A 20,410-nucleotide genomic window follows, 5' to 3' on the forward strand; every position below is an offset into this window, starting at 1 on the left:
GGATGTCGTCCTGAAGAACCACCGACCCTGGAATCGATTTGAGGAGGCTTTCCATATTTAGTTGGAAGATCGCGGCAGCCGAGCGAATCCCGAACGGACATCTGTTGTACTCAAACAACCCCTTGTGTGTCGTGATGGTGGTCAGCTTCTTCGACTCACTCGCCAGCTTCTGGGTCATGTAAGCTGAGGTCAAGTCCAATTTTGAAAAAAATTTGCCACCGGATAGCGTCGCAAAGAGGTCCTCCGCTCTCGGTACCGGGTACTGGTCTTGGAGTGACACCAGATTGATGGTGGCCTTGTAATCGCCACATAAACTGACCGACCCATCCGCCTTGAGCACAGGCACAATCGGGCTTGCCCAGTCACTGAATTTGACTGGCGAGATAATGCCTTCCCTCAGCAGGCGGTCCAATTCGCCTTCTATCTTTTCCCGCATCACGTATGGCACCGCTCTGGCCTTGTGGTGTACTGTGAATCACTACCTTGGCCCCCATGAAAGTGCCAATGCCGGGTTGAAATAATGAGTCAAATTTGTCCAGGATCTGTGAGCATGATACTCGCTCCACAGAGGAAATTGCATTGACATCGCTCCATTTCCAGTTCATGACAGCAAGCCAACTCCTCCCCAGTAGTGTGGGACCGTCCCCTGGGACAATCCAGAGTGGCAGTCTGTTCTCCGAATCTTTGTGGGTCACGACTACCGTGGCGCTGCCTAGCACCGGAATGATCTGCTTTGTGTAAGTCCGTAGCTGTGCGTCAATCGGCGATAATTTTGGCCTCCTGGCCTTGGACACCCACAACTTTTTGAACTGTTTGATACCCATCAGGGACTGGCTGGCCCCCGTGTCTAGCTCCATTGATACTGGGATGCCATTGAGGAGCAATTTCATAATTATCGGAGGCGTCCTGGTGTATGAACTGTACACGTGCTCCACATGAACTCGCTGAACTTCAGCTTCCAGCGATTTTCCCCAGCGTTCATTTCTGCAATTTCTGCAGGTATTTTGCTCACCTCTGCAAACTCCGGCTGAGTGTGTGCCTCCACGCCTCCAGCATGAGCTGCTGTTTGAAACAAAAGATCCCTTGCCAGTCGATCGTCCCTGACTGCTCCTGTTATTGCTAGTGGCCATGCTCGCGTGGTTTAAATCCCAGTTTCTTGTCGCCATTGATACGTCCTTACTATACAGTATAAATGCACACGAGGCCCATGCTTGAGAGAAGGTCAGTCTGTGACCTATCCTTTATTTTATAGCACTCAAGTGCTGGAAGTGGGTGGAGCTTCCCCTTTTATATCTGAAGGTCTAGGTTAGGAGTGTCTCCCACAAGTTCACCACCTAGTGTTCATTGTTCTCTGTACAACTTAGGTCGGATTATACATGGGTTACAATGCTGGTTGAATACATGACACTATATCTTGATCAACTGAGCCAATATCATTTCTCAGTACTGCACTGATCTCATCCCTTCTTTTCCTTTCTGCCTATCCTTACTAAAAAAAGATTAAAAAAGGGAAGATAGACTATGAAAGTAAATTAGCACAAAATATAAAAACAGATAGCAAGAGTTTCTACAGGTATATAAAAAGGAAAAGAGTGGCTAAAGTAAATGTTGGTCCCTTAGAGGACGAGATCAGGGAATTAGTGATGGGGAACATGGAGATGGCAGAAACTCTGAACAAATATTTTGTGTCAGTCTTTACGGTAAAAATATCCCAACAGTGGATACGCAAGGGGCTTTGGGGGGAGACACAATCACAATCACCAAGGAGGTGGTACTCAGTAAGATAATGGGACTAAAGGCAGATAAATCCCCTGGACCTGATGGCTTGCATCCTAGGGTCTTAAGAGAAGTAGTGGCAGGGATAGTGGATGCATTGGTTGTAATTTACCAAAATTCCCTGGATTCTGGGGAGGTCCTAGCAGATTAGAAAACTGCAAATGTAACGCCCCTATTTAAAAAAGGAGGCAGACAAAAAGCAGGAAACTATAGATCAGTTAGCCTAACATCTGTGGTTGGGAAAATGTTGGAGTCCATTATTAAAGAAGCACTGGCAGGACATTTGGGAAAACATAATTCAGTCAGGCAGAGCCAGCATGGATTTATGAAGGGGAAGTCATGTTTGACAATTTTGCTGGAATTCTTTGAGGATGTACGAACAGAATGGATAAAGGGGAACCAGTGGATGTGGTGTATTTGGACTTCTAGAAGGCATTTGACAAGGTGCCACATAAAAGGTTACTGTACAAGATAAAAGTTCATGGGGTTGGGGATAATATATTAGCATGGATAGAGGATTGGCTAACTAACAGAGGATAGGGATAAATGGTTCATTCTCGGGTTGGCAATCAGTATCTAGTGGGGTGCCACAGGTATCAGTGCTGGGACCCCAACTATTTACAATCTATATTAACGACTTGGAAGAAGGGACTAAGTGTAACGTAGCCAAGTTTGCTGACGATATAAAGATGGGAGGAAAAGCAATGTGTGAGGAGGACACAAAAAACCCACAAAAGGACATAGATAGGCTAAGTGAGTGGGCAAACATTTTGCAGATGGAGTATAGTGTTGGAAAGTGTGAGGTTATGCACTTTGGCAGAAAAAAATCAAAACATTATTTAAATAGAGAAAAATTGCAAAGTGCTGCAATACAACGGGACCTGGGGGTACTTGTGCATGAAATACAAAAGGTTAATATGCAGGTACAGCAAGTGAAAGGGGATGGAGTATAAAGACAGAGAAGTCTTGCTGCAGCAATACAGGGTATCGGTGAGGCCCCACCTGGAATAATGTGTACAGTTTTGGTTTCCATATTTAAGAAAGGATATACCTTGGAGGCAGTTCAGAGAAGGTTCACTAGGTTGATTCTGGAGATGAGGGGGTTGATTTATGAGGAAAGATTGAGTGGGTTGGGCCTCTACTCATTGGAATTCAGAAGAATGAGAGGTGATCTTATCAAAACGTATAAGATTATGAGGGGGCTTGACAAGATGGATGCAGAGAGGATATTTCCATTGATGGAGGAGACTAGAACTAGGTAGGGGGCATAATCTTAGAATAAGGGGCCGCCCATTTAAACATGGGATGAGGAGAAATTTCTTCTGTAAATCTGTGGAATTTGCTGCCTCAGCGAGCTGTGGAAGCTGGGTCATTGATAGACAGTTTCTTAACTGGTAAGGGAATAAAGGGTTGTGGGGAGCAGGCAGGGAAGTGGACCTGTGTCCATGATCGGATTAGCCATGATTGTATTAAATGGCGGAGCAGGCTTGAGGGGCCGGATGGCCTACTCCTGCTCCTATTTCTTATGATGTTATGTTCTAGTAAGCAATTAAGAAAGAAAATGGTATGTTGGCCTTTATTGCAAGAGGATTTGAGTACAAGAGTAAAGACATCTTACTGCAATTATATAGAGCCCTGCTGAGACCCCACCTGGAGTATTGTGTACAGTTTTGGGCTGCTTCCCTAAGGAAGGATAAACTTGCCATGGAGTGAGTGCATCAAAGGTTCACCAGACTGATTCCTGGGATGGGGTGGTTGTCAGATGAGGAGAGATTGAGTAGACTAGACCTATATTCTCTAGAGTTTAGAAGAATGAGAGGTGATCTGATTGAAATATACAAAATTCTTACAGGCCTTGACAGGGTAGAATCAGGGCGGATGTTTCCTCTGGCTGGGAATACCTCAATAAGGTATTGGTCATTTAGGACTGAGATGGGGAAACATTTCTTCACTCAGAGGGTCGTGAATCTTTGGAATTCTCTAACCCCAGAGGGCTGTGAAGGCTCAATCTTTGAGTATATTCAAGACAGAGATCGATAGATTTTTGGCTATTCAGGGAATCAAAGGATATGGGGATAGTACAGGAAAGTGGAGTTGAGGTAGAAGATCAGCAATGATATTGAATGGCGGAGCATGCTCAAGGTGCTGAATGACCTACTCCGGCTCCTAGTTCTTATTTTGTTACGGAAGAGGTGAGGGTTGGGGAAGGGGGACGGCGGGGATAGGGGAGTGGTGTGGGGGAGAGGAGTGTAATCCCTGAGACAATGGTTGGAGGATGGGGTGCGGGAGGTTGTGTAATGAGCTTTCGACCACGTATCTGCAGCAGAACTACGAACGCCTATTTCCACCTCTAACATTGCTCGTCTCTGCTCTTGCCTCAGCTCATCCGCTGCTGAAGCCCTCATCCATGCCTTTGTTATCTCTAGACTTAAGCACTCCTGGCTGGCCTCCCACATTCTATCCTACGTAAACTAGAGGTGATCCAAAACTCGGCTGCCCGTGTCCTAACTCGCACCAAGTCCTGCTCACCCATCACTCCTGTGCTCGCTGACCTACTTTGGCTCCTGGTTAAGCAACGCCTCAATTTCAAAATTCTCGTCCTTGGTTTCAAATCCCTCCATGGCCTCGACCCTTCCTATCTCGGTAATCTCCTCCAGCCCCACAACCCATTTCCCCGCCCCCCCCGGAGATGTCTGCTCCTTTAATTGTGCCCTTTTAAACATCACTGATTATAATCGCTCAACCATTGGTGGCCATGCCTTCTGTTGCCTAGGCCCTAAGCTTTGGAATTCCCTGCCTAAACCTCTCCGCCTCTCAACCTCTCTTTCTTCCTTTAAGATGCTTTTTAAAGCCCTCCTCTTTGACCAAACGTTTGGTCACCTGCCCTGATTTCTTCTAATGCGGCTTGGTGTCAATTTTTTAAAATCTCATAATACTTCTTGAAGCGCCTTGGGATGTTTCACTACGTTAAAGGCGCTATATAAATACAAGTTATTGTTGTTATAATCCCTGAGACAGTATCACTCACCAACCTGTCCCTCCAGTGCCCTGTGTTACTCAAGCTCCCTCACACTGAGAAGCAGAGGCACAGTCACTAAAGTGAGCAACATCATGGTACTAGAAACGACTTTTTACTCTATGAAATATTAGAGGTTGTGAGCCCTTTATTAGTGGCTGGTTGCACGGACCATGAGAAAATTGGCAGAAAACCTGTGTGATTGGTCGGCAATATGGAGTAACAGGCCATGGATTTGCAATGAAGTGATTTTGTTTTGTCGGGACATTTGACAAAAGTGGGCAACTTGGTCTGAAATGGTCTCATCCTAAGATATGTTGTTTTTAAAAATATGGATATTTATTTGTGTCTCGTTCATGATCGCATGCAGGAAACTCACTGATGGCACCAGTTGGACGATGGCAGAAAGGGAAGGACCTCACCTGGTACACGAAGGGGAAGAAAACCGAAGGGGCGCAGTGTCGCAACGAAGAGTTGATGGCTGTTCGAAGAGCTGAGCAAGAGGCCCTGATGGCAGCATTGTGAGTCCTGAGAATTGGCTGTGCCGTTCCCTATTGTCTCCCCATCTCTCCTGAAGGCTCTGGGCTACAGTTCTGCGGGTAGTGGCAGCCCTGCAACTCTCACCCAAGATTCCATATGGAGTTCTACAAAACCATTCAACCATAAGGGCTGCACCCCATGTTGACACACCTGCAAACTAAGGACGGATCAGGAAAGGAACGCAAGACGTTTCTAGTTTGTTTGTACAGCTTGACACCGGGCAGTGTATTTATCTATTGAGCCATCGGTGGGGAGAGCCCTTGCAACAATTTGCATTTATATAGTTCCTTTTACATAGTAAAATATTCCAAGGCGTTTCACAGGAGTGTATTTAGACCACAATTGGCACGGTGTCAAAATAGAGATATTGGGACAGGTGCCCAAAAGCTTGTTCAAAAAGGTAGGTTTTAAGTAGCTTCTTAAAGGAGGTGGAGAGGCAAAGAGGTATGGTGAGTGAATTCCAAAGCTTAGGGCATAGGTGGCTGTAGGCACAGTCGCTAACAGTGGGTCGAAGGAAGTGGGGGTGCTCAAGCAGCCAGAGTTGGAGGAGCGGAGAGATCTTAGGATTGTAGGGCTGGAAGACGCATAGAGATGGGGAGGGGCGAGGCGAGGCCATGGAGGGATTCGAACACAAGGATAAGAATTTTTAAATTTGTGTTTTATATATCAACCTCTTTGATTCTATATGTTGTATAAATAAGATGGTGCCCTGCCATTTCTCAGCAGCCCTCACTGAGCTCCCTGCTGTCTTACTACGCTGTGTTTGACCTCCGATTTCCTGGTGTCAGGCTGCAGATTGCTAACTCGATGTGCCACCCAGCCTTGCTTCCCTTTCTGTATATAAACATGAATCCATGGACATGGTCCCATAGGTGCTCTACTGCATACAAAATGTGTCCCATGTGGTACGGTTCAGTGTAAGATCGGATTTTTTTTTTCAAATGTTGTTTAGCTGCTCCCTTGACCCAAGCAAGCGACTTATTTGTTGCACCTGGTATTCATTACTATGCACAGCCGATCCAAGCCCCTCCATTAAATTACAGCTGGTGATTTACTCACTCGATTTCCTTTCATTCTATATATTAAACCCCCCCCCCCCCCCCGAATGCCACAATTAGATTTCAGCCTGTAACTCACCCCTGGGTATCCATTATTCTGTATTAAACTGTCCAAACCCTAGACCTCAGCATAAGTTTTGACTATTATAAAGTATAAATAAATAAAATTTACAAAGGTTAGATGATTTCTTAAAGGGAAGGTAACTGCATTATGAACAACTAGTATTTACCTCTCTTTGCCCAATATGTCTTTTGAAAAATAATCTTGAGCTCCCCCTGTAATTACTTTCATGCCTAATGAGGCTCCGAGGAGCTGTGTAGAGCTTAGACCAGTGTTGTCCAATTCACTGACTAGCCACAGATGTGGCTACAGCAACACTGTTTTGGTCATATGTGTTAATTATAATAGAAAATGCTTTACGCACAATACAACTAAATGTACTTCATGTATATATTTACTGAAACATCTACCACCCTTCAGTAACTAAGGAAGTAAAATACTTGCACACTGTTTTTCATCTTGCTATTTTATCAACAAATGCATGAAAAAGGTTAAAGTTCACATGCACATGGCATGTGAATATGCGTATTGAGATCACATGCCCAACGGCGGTGTCTATTACTCACTCATTTACTAATCAGAAATGCATATTTAGCCACATCTAGATTCCCAGTTAGCCACTTGTTCAATGCATTAGCCAATAACCACAACTATTTTTGTAGAAAACAATCAAGTGCCCCCTGACCCCCTGATTAAAGGCGGGGGTGTCCCACTCCAAAACCTTTTCAGGTGCCCCCTGTTTTTTTTTCCTGAGGGCACCAAATCACAAATTATACAAGTGCCCCCTGGCTAAAAGGGGTGGGAGGGGGGCACTAAAACCGACAAACTTAAACAAATTAAACTTTTGACGTGGTTCAAATTAAAATGTGGTTGCCGGTGGTGATGATGAGCCAATAACCACAACACTGGTTTAGAAAACACGGCTGTTTGAATGTACTGCCATATGTACATTGTCAATCGGCTGCTTGCCCTTTGAGTTGGGAGCTTTCAGAAGCCACTCCACGGGGACTGCACGGTGGGGTGTTTCTACATTGCTGTTCTTTCAACTTCAAGGTCGTCTCCCTCGAGTTCATGTTTAACCCAGATACGCCACAGAGAGCTGACTATAATTCAGAATGATAAATGTGTCTCACTGATCTTGTTCAAATAATGGTAGGTATGGAAATCGGGGCACTATTAATATAGGATTGAGACATGTTGGGGCAGTATTGAGAGAGCTTTGCTCAGCATCTAACATGCGCTGTATCAACCCTGGGAGTATTTGATAGGATCACCTTACTCTGTATCTAACCCGTGCTTTATCCGAGCTGGAAGTGTTTGATGGGGCAGTGTAGAGGGGACCTTGCTCAGTAGCTAACCTATGCTGTATTTGAGCTAGGAGTGTTGATGTGATATTTAGAGGGAGCTTTACTCCGTATTGAACCTGTTATAAACCTGCCCTGGGAGTATTTGAGTTTGAAGTTTGGGAAAGTATTCTATTTCACAATTCTCACATCAGTGGTGCGTGTCAAACATCAGAAAGTAATAAATTCTTCAAACATAAAATTGATATATTTTTTTCTATTATCCTTAGAGGGTACAAGAATCCCAAAAGGAAACCTACTGGAGTAACAAAAGAGGTAAGGAATGAGTGAAGTAGCTATAATGAACAGAAATTTCACCACAGCAGGTGTGTGATCCCCTAAATAATATACATACAGGGCGTGATCCTCTATATACACCACACGCTATCTGTAATCATCTATATAATACACCACATCCTGTATGCTTTTATTATAGAATGCGCTTATTTGTACTGCAAAAATGGCCACCATACTCCATCCTTTGTCTATGATTGGTCTCCTTGGAGGATAAGCCACACCCTGAAGTTTCACAGGAATTTGTAACTGGAAACGTCCATCCCAAGGTCTCACTGACTGCTACATGTCACTCGATCCACTTTGACTTCCTGAAGCGACAGAGGAGAGAGCTCCCCAGAAGACAGCAAGTGCCAGCCAAAGTAACCCCCCCAGTCCAAGTGCATGTCCCCCCCCGCCCCCCCCCCACAGTCCAAGTGCATGCCCCCTCCAACCGCCCCCCCGCAGCCCAAGTGCCTTACCCCAGTCTAAGTCCAAACCGCTATTGAGGGAGTGCAGCGAAGGTTCACCAGACTGATTCGCAGGATGGCGGGACTGACCTATCAAGAAAGACTGGATCAACTGGGCTTGTATTCACTGGAGTTCAGAAGAATGAGAGGGGACCTGATAGAAACGTTTAAAATTCTGATGGATTTAGACAGGTTAGATGCAGGAAGAATGTTCCCAATGTTGGGGAAGTCCAGAACCAGGGGTCACCGTCTAAGGATAAGGGGTAAGCCATTTAGGACCGAGATGAGGAGAAACTTCTTCACCCAGAGAGTGGTGAACCTGTGGAATTCTCTACCACAGAAAGTTGTTGAGGCCAATTCACTAAATATATTCAAAAAGGAGTTAGATGAAGTCCTGACTACTAGGGTGATCAAGGGGTATGGCGAGAAAGCAGGAATGGGGTACTGAAGTTGCATGTTCAGCCATGAACTCATTGAATGGCGATGCAGGATATAAGGGCCGAATGGCCTACTCCTACACCTATTTTCTATGTTTCTATTACATTCCTCCCATAGCCGAAATCCTTTACCCGAGCGCAATTGCGTGCTTCCCCCAGCCGAAATGCCTTACCCCAGCACAAGTGCATCCTTTCTCCTTACCCCGCTACCCCACTATAGATGGGGCAGGCTTTGTGTACGAATTGTTAACAGGTTTATTGGGTATGAAGTGAACAGTGACCGTGTGGTGACTTCTTGTTATCATCCACTCCAACGATGTCTCCTGTAGGGGGTTGGAAGAACATGAGCTGTCTTCCCCGAGTTCCCTCTCTCCCCCCTGATTTCCCCCCCCCCCCCCCCGCCTTAACTTTGGCTCTCCTTCCCGCCAGCCTCGCTCTCTCGCGCTCTCCCGCCCAGCCTCGCGCTCTCCCGCCCAGCCTCGCTCTCTCCCGCCCAGCCTCGCGCTCTCCCGCCTCCAGTCTCTCTGTCTTGTACCCCTCTCTTGGCCCCTTGCCGCTTCTCGGCCCGCTGGCTGCTCACCAGTTCTCTCGGATCCCCGCTGCCACTCTCGGTCACCCACGGGCACTCTCTGTTGCTTGCTGGACCTCTTAACGCCTCCCCCCCCATCCGCCCCTCTTGGCCTCCCGAGAGGGATCAGGGTCGGAGCAGGGGAGAGAGTCGGGCCCGGGGCCTGAGTTGGGGAAGAGTCGATGGCGGGGTGGGGTGTGGTGGTAGTGAGAGAGGAGTCTCTGGTCTCAGCTCCTGCTTCTCGGCACCACGTGGAGGGAATGATTCAGGCCGGTGGGGGCACGGCGGAGCTTGACAGACGCGGTATTGGGGGCGGTGGTGGAAGGTGAGCTTGACAGACACATGTCTGTCAAAAAAGTGCAATACACTTCAACTTTGGTCCTAATATCAAGTGTTTATCATCGTTCCCACTGTACCGTTCTTGGTATGAAGTATCCCAGCCAAGACATTGTTCTCTGTTTACTCAGAGTTGCACAGTGTATGTTGTTGAATGCTGCCTTTTTAAAAAAAAAATCCATTCTCATCTAATTTCAGGAACTGGCAGAGGTCTGTAAGCGTGAGAGTGTGGATCCAGACAGTAAAGATGTTGACCGAGTCCTTGGGCTTGGCAGTTCCAGGTAGGGAGATCTGTGTCTTACCAGTTATAGCCCTCCTACATCTATCCACTATACTGTACGTTATTGGGTATAACACTCCCATGTGTATTATATAATAACACATTGTGTGTTACTGGGTGTAACATTACTGTATATATTATATGATAATCCTGTATATATTCACAACCCTGAACTCTACCTTTTACCCTGCTGAGCTGGTATATTTGGTTTACTTTATCCTGGTCAGTTGCTTCAATATCTCTAAGATCCAGGTCAGAATCGCTGATACATTCGGGAGAATTATTCACTTTGACAGTGACTGACAATGCTTTTCTAGTTCTGCCTCACTGGTTAACCTCCAGCACCTCATTGAGATAGAACCTCATTGCTCTCCACTGTACTTGGAGAGTCTCCTTATGTTACATAAGAAACATAAGAAATAGGAGCAGGAGTAGGCCATTTGGCCCCTCGAGCCTGCTCCGCTATAAAATAAGATCATGGCTGATCTGATCCTTGCCTTAACGCCACTTCCCCGCCCGCTCCCCATAACCCTTGACTCCCTTATCATTAAAAAAATCTGTATCTCCAGCCTCCAAGCTTCCTAAGGTAGAGAATTCCAAAGATTCACAACTGTCTGAAGAAATTCCTACTCAATTCTATCTTAAATGGGCGATGCCTTATTTTGAAACTATGCCCCCCTAGTTCTAGATTCCTTCATGAGGGGAAACATCCTCTCTACATCTAACCTGTCAAGACCCATCAGAATCTTAAATGTTTCATAAGATCACCTCATTCTTCTAAACTCCAACAAGTATAGGCCCAACCTGCTCAACCTTTCGTCATGTGACAACCCCTTCATCTCAGAAATCAACCTCATGAACCTTCTCTGAATTGCCTCCAGTGCAAGTATGTCCTTCCTCAAATAAGGAGACCAAAACTGTACGCAGTACTCTAGGTGTGGTCTTACCAATGCCCTGTACAGTTGGAGCAGGACTTTCCTGCTTTTATACTCCATCCCCCTTGCAATAAAGGTCAACATTCCATTAGTCTTTCTGATTACTTGCTGTACCTGCATACTAACATTTTGTGTTTCATGTACAAGAATCCCGAGATCCCTCTGTACTGCAGCATTTTGTAATCTCTCCCCATTTAAATTGTGATTTGCTTTTTTATTTTTCCTACCAAAGTGGAAAACCTCACATTTTCCCATATTATACTCCATCTGCCCAATTTATGCCTACTCACTGAGCCGAACTTAGAATCATAGAAATTTACAGCACGGCAGGAGGCCATTTCAGTCCATTATGTTGCCCCGGCCGACCAAGAACTACCCAGCCTAATCCCACTTTCCAACTCTTGGTCCGTAGCCCTGTAGGTTACAGCACTTTAAGTGCACATCCAAGTATTTTTTAAATGCTGTCAGGGTTTCTGACTCTACCATTCTTTCAGGCAGTGAGTTCCAGAACCCCCCCCACCCTCTGGGTGAAGAAATGTCTCCTCATATCTCCTCTAAACCTCCCCGCAATTACTTTAAATCTATGTCCTCTGGTTGTTGACCCCTCTGCCAAGGGAAACAGGTTCTTCCAATCCACTCTATCCAGGCCCCTCCTAATTTTATACACCTCAATCAGGTCTCCCCTCAGGCTCCTCTGTTCCAAAGAAAACACACCCAGCATCTGCAATCTTTCCTCATAGCCAAAATTCTCCAGTCCAGGCAACATTCTTATAAATATCCTCTACACCCTTTCTAGCGCAATCATATCTTTTCTGCAATGTGGTGACTAGAACTGCACCCAGTACTCCAGTTGTGGCCTACAGTGTTTTATACAGTTCAAGCATAACCTCCTTGCTCTTATATTACATATCTCGACTAATATTCCATATACCTTATCTACCTGGCCTGCTACCTTTAGGGATCTGTGGACCTGGACTCCAAGGTCCCATCTGGGACCCTCATAATTTTATACACTTCAATTAAGTCTACCCTCAGCCTCCTCTATTCCAAAGAAAACGCCAACCCATCCAAACTTTCCTCATAGCTAAAATTCTTCAGTCCAGGTAACATCCTCATGAATATCCTCTGTACCCTCTCCAGTGCAATCACATCTTTCCTGTAATGTGGTGACCAGAACTGTGGCCTAACTCGTGTTTCACACCGTCCTAGCATTACCTCCAGAGTCTTAAATTTACTGCCTGAATGAGTAGTAGAGGCAGAAACCCTCATCGCATTTACAAAAGTACTTGGATATGCATTTGAAATGTCATAACCTACAGGGCTACTGGTAGCAATGCGGTGGAGGAGGATTTCCTGGAGTGTATTAGGGATGGTTTTATAGACCAATATGTCGAGGAACCAACCAGGGAGCTGGCCATCCTAGACTGGGTGATGTGTAATGAGGAAGGGCTAATTAGCAATCTTGTTGTGCGAGGCCCTTTGGGGAAAAGTGACCATTATATGGTAGAATTCCTTATTCAGATGGAGAGTGACAAAATTAATTCGGAAACTAGGATCCTGAACTTAAGGAAAGGTAACTTCAACAGTATGAGGTATGAATTGGCTAGAATAGACTGGCAGAGGATACTTAAAGGGTTGACGGTGGATAAGCAATGGCAAACATTTAAAGATCACATGGATGAACTTTAGCAATTGTACATCCCTGTCTGGAGTAAAAATAAAACTGGGAAGGTGGCTCAACCATGGCTAACAAGGGAAGTTAAGGATCGTGTTAAAAGCAAGGAAGAGGCATATAAATTGGCTAGAAAAAGCAACAAACATGAGGACTGGGAAAAATTTAGAATTCAACAGAGGAGGACTAAGGGTTTAATTAAAAAGGGGAAAATAGAGTACGAGAGGAAGCTTGCAGGGAACATTAAAAACTGACTGCAAAAGCTTCTATAAATATGTGAAGAGAAAAAGATTAGTGAAGACAAACGTAGGTCCCTTGCAGTCGGATTCAGGTGAATTTATAATGTGAACAAAGAAATGGCAGACCAATTGAACCAATACTTCGGTTCTGTCTTCACAAAGGAAGATACAAATAACCTTCTGAATGTACTAGGGGACAGTGGGTCTAGTGAGAATGAGGAACTGAAAGATATCCTTATTAGGTGGGAAATTGTGTTAACGAAATTGATGGGATTAAAGGCCGATAAATCCCCGGGTCCTGATAGTCTGCATCCCAGAATACTTAAGGACGTGGCCCTAGAAATAGTGGATGCATTGGTGATCATTTTCCAACAATCTATCGACTCTGGATCAGTTCCTATGGACGAGGGGGGCTAATGTAACGCCACTTTTTTAAAAAAGGAGGGAGAGAGAAAGCGGGTAATTTTAGACCAGTTAGTCTGACATCAGTAGTGGGGAAAATGTTAGAATCAATCATTAAGGATGAAATAGCAGCCCATTTGGAAAGCAGTGACAGGATCAGACCGAGTCACATGGATTTATGAAAGGGAAATCATGCTTGACGAATCTTCTGGAATTTTTTGAGGATGTAACTAGTAGAGTGGACAAGGGAGAACCAGTGGATGTGGTGTATTTGGACTTTCAAAAGGCTTTTGACAAGGTCCCGCACAAGAGATTGGTGTGCAAAATCAAAGCGCATGATATTGGGGATAATGTACTGACGTGGATAGAGAACTGGTTGGCAGACAGGAAGCAGAGAGTCGGGATAAACGGGTCCTTTTCAGAATGGCAGGCAGTGACTAGTGGGGTGCCGCAGGGCTCAGTGCTGAGACCCCAGCTATTTACAATATACATTAATGATTTGGATGAAGGAATAGAGTGTAATATCTCCAAGTTTGCGGATGACACTAAACTGGGTGGCGGTGTGAGCTGTGAGGAGGACGCTAAGTGGCTATAGGGTGACTTGGACAGATTAGGTGAGTGGGCAAATACATGGCAGATGCAGTATAATGTGGATGAATGTGAGGTTATCCATTTTGGGGACAAGAGGCGGTGGCAGTTGGTGAGGCGCGAGTCCGGGGTCGGAGGCCGATAAAAGGCCCAGCAGCAGCGAGAGGCGTACTTGTGCAGCTACAGGGAGAAGGCAAAAAAGAAGTAGAAAGAAACAGAAAGGTGATGTCACAGCCAAGGGGGTAAGTGATTGGCTGGTGATTGGTGAGTAGTTTTTCTTTCTTCTCTTCGATAACAGGGTAAACTTTAGCATTGTTGTTGCCTATCTAAGGGTTAAGTCATGACAGGACAGCTCGGTCGCGTGTTATGCTCCTCCTGTACCATGTGGGAACTCGGGGACGACTCCAGTGTTCCTGACGACTAAGTGTGCGGGAAGTGTATCCTTCTCCAGCTCCTGACGGACCGCGTTGCGGAGTTGGAGCTGAGGGTGGATTCACTCTGGAGCATCCACGATGCTGAAAATGACGTGAGTAGCACGTGTAGCGAGTTGGTCTTACCGCAGGTGAAGGGTCCACAGCCAGATAGGGAATGGAAGACCAGCAGGAAGAACAGTGCAAGGAAGGTAGTGCAAGGGTCCCCTGTGGTCATCCCCCTGCAAAACAGATACACTGCTTTGAGTACTGTTGAGGGGGATGACTCATCAGGGGAGGGCAGCAGCAGCCAAGTTCATGGCACCGTGGCTGGCTCTGTTGAACAGGAGGGGAGGAAAAAGAGTGGGAGAGCGATAGTGATAGGGGATTCAATTGTAAGGGGAATAGATAGGCGTTTCTGCAGCCGCAACCGAGACTCCAGGATGGTATGTTGCCTCCCTGGTGCAAGGGTCAAGGATGTCTCTGAGTGGGTGCAGGACATTCTAAAAAGGGAGGGAGAACAGCCAGTTGTCGTGGTGCACATTGGTACCAACGACATAGGTAAAAGGGATGAGGTCCTACGAAACGAATTTAAGGAGCTAGGAGCTAAATTTAAAAAGTAGGTCCTCAAAAGTAGTAATCTCGGGATTGCTACCAGTGCCATGTGCTAGTCAGAGTAGGAATCGCAGGATAGCGCAGATGAATACGTGGCTTGAGCAGTGGTGCAGCAGGGAGGGATTCAAATTCCTGGGGCATTGGAACCGGTTCTGGGGGAGGTGGGACCAGGACAAACCGGACGGTCTATACCTGAGCAGGACTGGAACTAATGTCCCAGGGGGAGTGTTTGCTAGTGCTGTTGGGGAGGAGTTAAACTATTATGGCAAGGGGATGGGAAGCAATGCAGGGAGACAGAGGGAAACAAAAAGGAGACAAAAGCAAAAGACAGAAAGGAGATGAGGAAAAGTGGAGGGCAGAGAAACCCAAGACAAAAAACAAAAAGGGCCACTGTACAGCAAAATTCTAAAAGGAAAAAGAGTGTTAAAAAAACAAGCCTGAAGGCTTTGTGTCTTAATGCAAGGAGTATCCGTAATAAGGTGGATGAATTAACTGTGCAAATAGATGTTAACAAATATGATGTGATTGGGATTACGGAGACGTGGCTCCAGGATGATCAGGGCTGGGAACTCAACATCCAGGGATATTCAACATTCAGGAAGGATAGAATAAAAGAAAAAGGAGGTGGGGTAGCATTGCTGGGTAAAGAAGAGATTAATGCAATAGTTAGAATGGACATTAGCTTGGATGATGTGGAATCTATATGGGTAGAACTGCAGAACACCAAAGGGAAAAAAACGTTAGTGGGAGTTGAGTACAGACCTCCAAACAGTAGTAGTGATGTTGGGGAGGGCATCAAACAGGAAATTAGGGATGCATGCAATAAGGGTGCCGCAGTTATAATGGGTGACTTTAATATGCACATAGATTGGGCAAACCAAACGAAGCACTACGGTGGAGGAGGATTTCCTGGAGTGCATAAGGGATGGTTTTCTAGACCAATATGTCGAGGAACCAACAAGAGGGGAGGCCATCTTAGACTGGGTGTTGTGTAATGAGAGAGGATTAATTAGCAATACCATTGTGCGAGACCCCTTGGGGAAGAGTGACCATAATATGGTGGAATTCTGCATTCGGATGGAGAATGAAACAGTTAATTCAGAGACCATGGTTCAGAACTTAAAAAAGGGTAACTTTGAAGGTATGAGGCGTGAATTAGCTAGGATTGATTGGTGAATAATACTTAAGGGGTTGACTGTGGATGGGCAATGGCAGACATTTAGAGACCTCATGGATGAACTACAACAATTGTACATTCCTGTCTGTCATAAAAATAAAAAAGGGAAGATGGATCAATCGTGGCTATCAAGGGAAATCAGGGATAGTATTAAAGCCAAGGAAGTGGCATACAAATTGGCCAGAAATAGCAGTGAACCCGGAGACTGGGAGAAATTTAGAACTCGGCAGAGGAGGACAAAGGGTTTGATTAGGGCAGGGAAAATGGAGTACAAGAAGAAGCTTGCAGGGAACATTAAGATGGATTGCAAAAGTTTCTATAGATATGTAAAGAGAAAAAGGTTAGTAAAGACAAACGTAGGTCCCCTGCAGTCAGAATCAGGGGAAGTCATAACGGGGAACAAAGAAATAGCGGACCAATTGAACAAGTACTTTGGTTCGGTATTCACTGAGGAGGACACTAACAACCTTCCGGATATAAGAGGGGTGAGAGGGTCTAGTAAGGAGGAGGAACTGAGGGAAATCCTTATTAGTCTGGAAATTGTGTTGGGGAAATTAATGGGATAGAAGGCCGATAAATCCCCAGGGCCTGATGGACTGCATCCCAGAGTACGTAAGGAGGTGGCGTTGGAAATAACGGATGCATTGACAGTCATTTTCCAACATTTCATTGACTCTGGATCAGTTCCTATCGAGTGGAGGGTAGCCAATGTAACCCCACTTTTTAAAAAAGGAGGGAGAGAGAAAACAGGGAATTATAGACCGGTAAGCCTGACATCGGTAGTGGGTAAGATGATGGAATCAATTATTAAGGATGTCATAGCAGCGCATTTGGAAAGAGGTGACATGATAGGTCCAAGTCAGCATGGATTTGTGAAAGGGAAATCATGCTTGACAAATCTTCTAGAATTTTTTGAGGATGTTTCCAGTAGAGTGGACAAGGGAGAACCAGTTGATGTGGTATATTTGGACTTTCAGAAGGCTTTCGACAAGGTCCCACACAAAAGATTAATGTGCAAAGTTAAAGCACATGGGATTGGGGGTAGTGTGCTGACATGGATTGAGAACTGGTTGTCAGACAGGAAGCAAAGAGTAGGAGTAAATGGGTACTTTTCAGAATGGCAGGTAGTGACTAGTGGGGTACCGCAAGGTTCTGTGCTGGGGCCCCAGCTGTTTACACTGTACATTAATGATTTAGACGAGGGGATTAAATATAGTATCTCCAAATTTGCGGATGACACTAAGTTAGGTGGCAGTGTGAGCTGCGAGGAGGATGCTATGAGGCTGCAGAGCGACTTGGATAGGTTAGGTGAGTGGGCAAATGCATGGCAGATGAAGTATAATGTGGATACATGTGAGGTTATCCACTTTGGTGGTAAAAACAGAGAGACAGACTATTATCTGAATGGTGACAGATTAGGAAAAGGGGAGGTGCAACGAGACCTGGGTGTCATGGTACATCAGTCATTGAAGGTTGGCATGCAGGTACAGCAGGCGGTTAAGAAAGCAAATGGCATATTGGCCTTCATAGCGAGTGGATTTGAGTACAGGGGCAGGGAGGTGTTGCTGCAGTTGTACAGGGCATTGGTGAGGCCACACCTGGAGTATTGTGTACTGTTTTGGTCTCCCAACCTGAGGAAGGACATTCTTGCTATTGAGGGAGTGCAGCGAAGGTTCACCAGACTGATTCCTGGGATGGTGGGACGGACCTATCAAGAAAGACTGGATCAACTGGGCTTGTATTCACTGGAGTTCAGAAGAATGAGAGGGGACCTGATAGAAACGTTTAAAATTCTGATGGGTTTAGACAGGTTAGATGCAGGAAGAATGTTCCCAATGTTAGGGAAGTCCAGAACCAGGGGTCACAGTCTAAGGATAAGGGGTAAGCCATTTAGGACCGAGATGAGGAGGAACTTCTTCACCCAGAGAGTGGTGAACCTGTGGAATTCTCTACCACAGAAAGTTGTTGAGGCCAATTCACTAAATATATTCAAAAAAGAGTTAGATGTAGTCCTTACTACTAAGGGGATCAAGGGGTATGGTGAGAAAGCAGGAATGGGGTACTGAAGTTGCATGTTCAGCCATGAACTCATTGAATAGCGGTGCAGGCTCGAAGGGCAGAAAGGCCTACTCCTGCACCTATTTTCTATGTTTCTATGTTTCTAAAAACACGAAGGCAGAATAATAACTGAATGGCCGCAGACTAGAAAAAGGGGAGGTGCAACGAGACCTGGGTGTCATGGCTCATCAGTCACGGAAAGTGCGCAAGCAGGTACAGCCCGGTGGTAAAGAAGACAAATGGTATGTTGGCCTTCATAGCTAGGGGATTTGAATATAGGAGCAGCGAGGTCTTACTGCTGTTGTACAGTGCCTTCGTGAGGCCTCACCTGGAATATTGTGTTCAGTTTTGGTCTCCTAGTCTGAGGAAGGACGTTCTTGCTATTGAGGGAGTGCAGCGAAGGTTCACCAGACTGATTCCAGGGATGGCTGCGCTGTCATATGAGGAGACACTGGATCAACTGGGCCTTTATTCACTGGCGTTTGGAAGGATGAGAGGGGATCTCATAGAAACATACAAGATCCTGACGGGACTCGACTGGTTAGATGCGGGAAGAATGTTCTCGATGTTGGGGAAGTCCAGAACCAGGGGACATAGTCTTAGGATAAGGGGTAGGCCATTTAGGACTGAGATAAGGAGAAACTTCTTCACTCAGAGAGTTGTTAACCTGTGGAATTCCCTGCCGCAGAGAGTTGTTGATGCCAGTTCATTGGATATATTCAAGAGGGAATTAGATATGGCGCTTACGGTTAAGGGGATCAAGGGGTATAGAGAGAAAGCCGGAAAGGGGTACTGAAGGAATGATCAGCCATGATCTTATTGAATGGCGATGCAGGCTCGAAGGGCCGAATGGCCTACTCCGGTACCTATTTTCTATGTTTCTAAGGTCCCTTTGTTCCTCTTCACTTTTCAGTTTCGTACCATTTAATGTGTATTCCCTTGCCTTGTTAGACCTCCCCAAATGCATTACCTCACATTTATGTGGATTGAATTCCATTTGTCACTCTTCGGACCACCTGACCAGTACATTGATATCTTCCTGCAGTCTGCAGCTTTTTTCATTATCAACCACACAGTGTCATATGCAAAGTTCTTAATCATGCCCCCAACATTTCAGTCCAAGAAAATGATATATACCACAAAAACCAAGGGACCGAGTACTGAGTCCTGCTGAACCCCACTGGATACAGTCTTCCAGCCACAAAAACTTCCATCAATCATTACTCTTTGCTTCCTGCCTCTGAGCCAATTTTGGATCCAACTTGCCACTTTGCCCAGGATCCCATGTGCTTTTACTATCTATATCCCTTTGTAGATTCTTTGCGTCCTCCTCACAACTTGCTTTTCCCACCTATCTTTGCATCATCAGTAAATTTGGCTACGTTACACTCGGTCCCTTCATCCAACTCATTAATATAAATTGTAAATAGTTGAGACCCCACCAATGATCCCTTTGGCAGATTAGTGGGAAAGCGGGTTGTGTAAAGGACACAGAGAGGCTGCAAAGAGATTTAGATAGGTTAAGCGAATGGGCTAAGGTTTGGCAGATGGAATACAATGTTGGAAAATGTGAGGTCATCCACCTTGGGGAAAAAAAAAAACAGTAAAAGGGAATATTATTTGAATGGGGAGCAATTACAAAATTACAACATGCTGCGGTGCAGAGGGATCTGTGGGTCCTTGTGCATGAATCCCAAAAAGTTAGTTTGCAGGAAGGCGAATGGAATGTTGGCCTTCATTGCGAGAGGGATGGAGTACAAAAGCAGGGAGGTCCTGCTGCAACTGTACAGGGTATTGGTGAGGCCGCACCTGGAGTACTGCGTGCAGTTTTGGTCACCTTACTTAAGGAAGGATATACTAGCCTTGGAGCGGGTACAGAGACGATTCACTAGGCTGATTCCGGAGATGAGGGGGCTACCTTATGATGATAGATTGAATAGACTGGGTCTTTACTCGTTGGAGTTCAGAAGGATGAGGGGTGATCTTATAGAAACATTTAAAATAATGAAAGGGATAGACAAGATAGAGGCAGAGAGGTTGTTTCCACTGGTCGGGGAGACTAGAACTAGGGGGCACAGCCTCAAAATAGGGGGGGTGTCAATTTAAAACCGAGTTGAGAAGGAATTTCTTCTCCCAGAGGCTTGTGAATCTATGGA

The 20,410-nt window shown here is 45.6% G+C and overlaps 1 protein-coding gene across 1 annotated transcript in view; it reads left to right on the forward strand.

Annotated features, from left to right (window-relative positions):
• Window positions 1–20,410, forward strand: part of c1h1orf35 (chromosome 1 C1orf35 homolog) — a 69,201-nt gene that overhangs the window by 14,889 nt on the left and 33,902 nt on the right. Inside the window, exons 2-4 of the mRNA XM_070894900.1 lie at window positions 5,163–5,313; window positions 8,025–8,070; window positions 10,077–10,159. Coding sequence (XP_070751001.1) covers window positions 5,163–5,313; window positions 8,025–8,070; window positions 10,077–10,159 — 280 coding nt within the window. The remainder of the gene's footprint in view (window positions 1–5,162; window positions 5,314–8,024; window positions 8,071–10,076; window positions 10,160–20,410) is intronic.

The sequence above is a fragment of the Pristiophorus japonicus genome, chromosome 1 (genome assembly GCF_044704955.1).
Source record: "Pristiophorus japonicus isolate sPriJap1 chromosome 1, sPriJap1.hap1, whole genome shotgun sequence".
In the NCBI taxonomy this organism is placed as follows: domain Eukaryota; kingdom Metazoa; phylum Chordata; class Chondrichthyes; family Pristiophoridae; genus Pristiophorus; species Pristiophorus japonicus.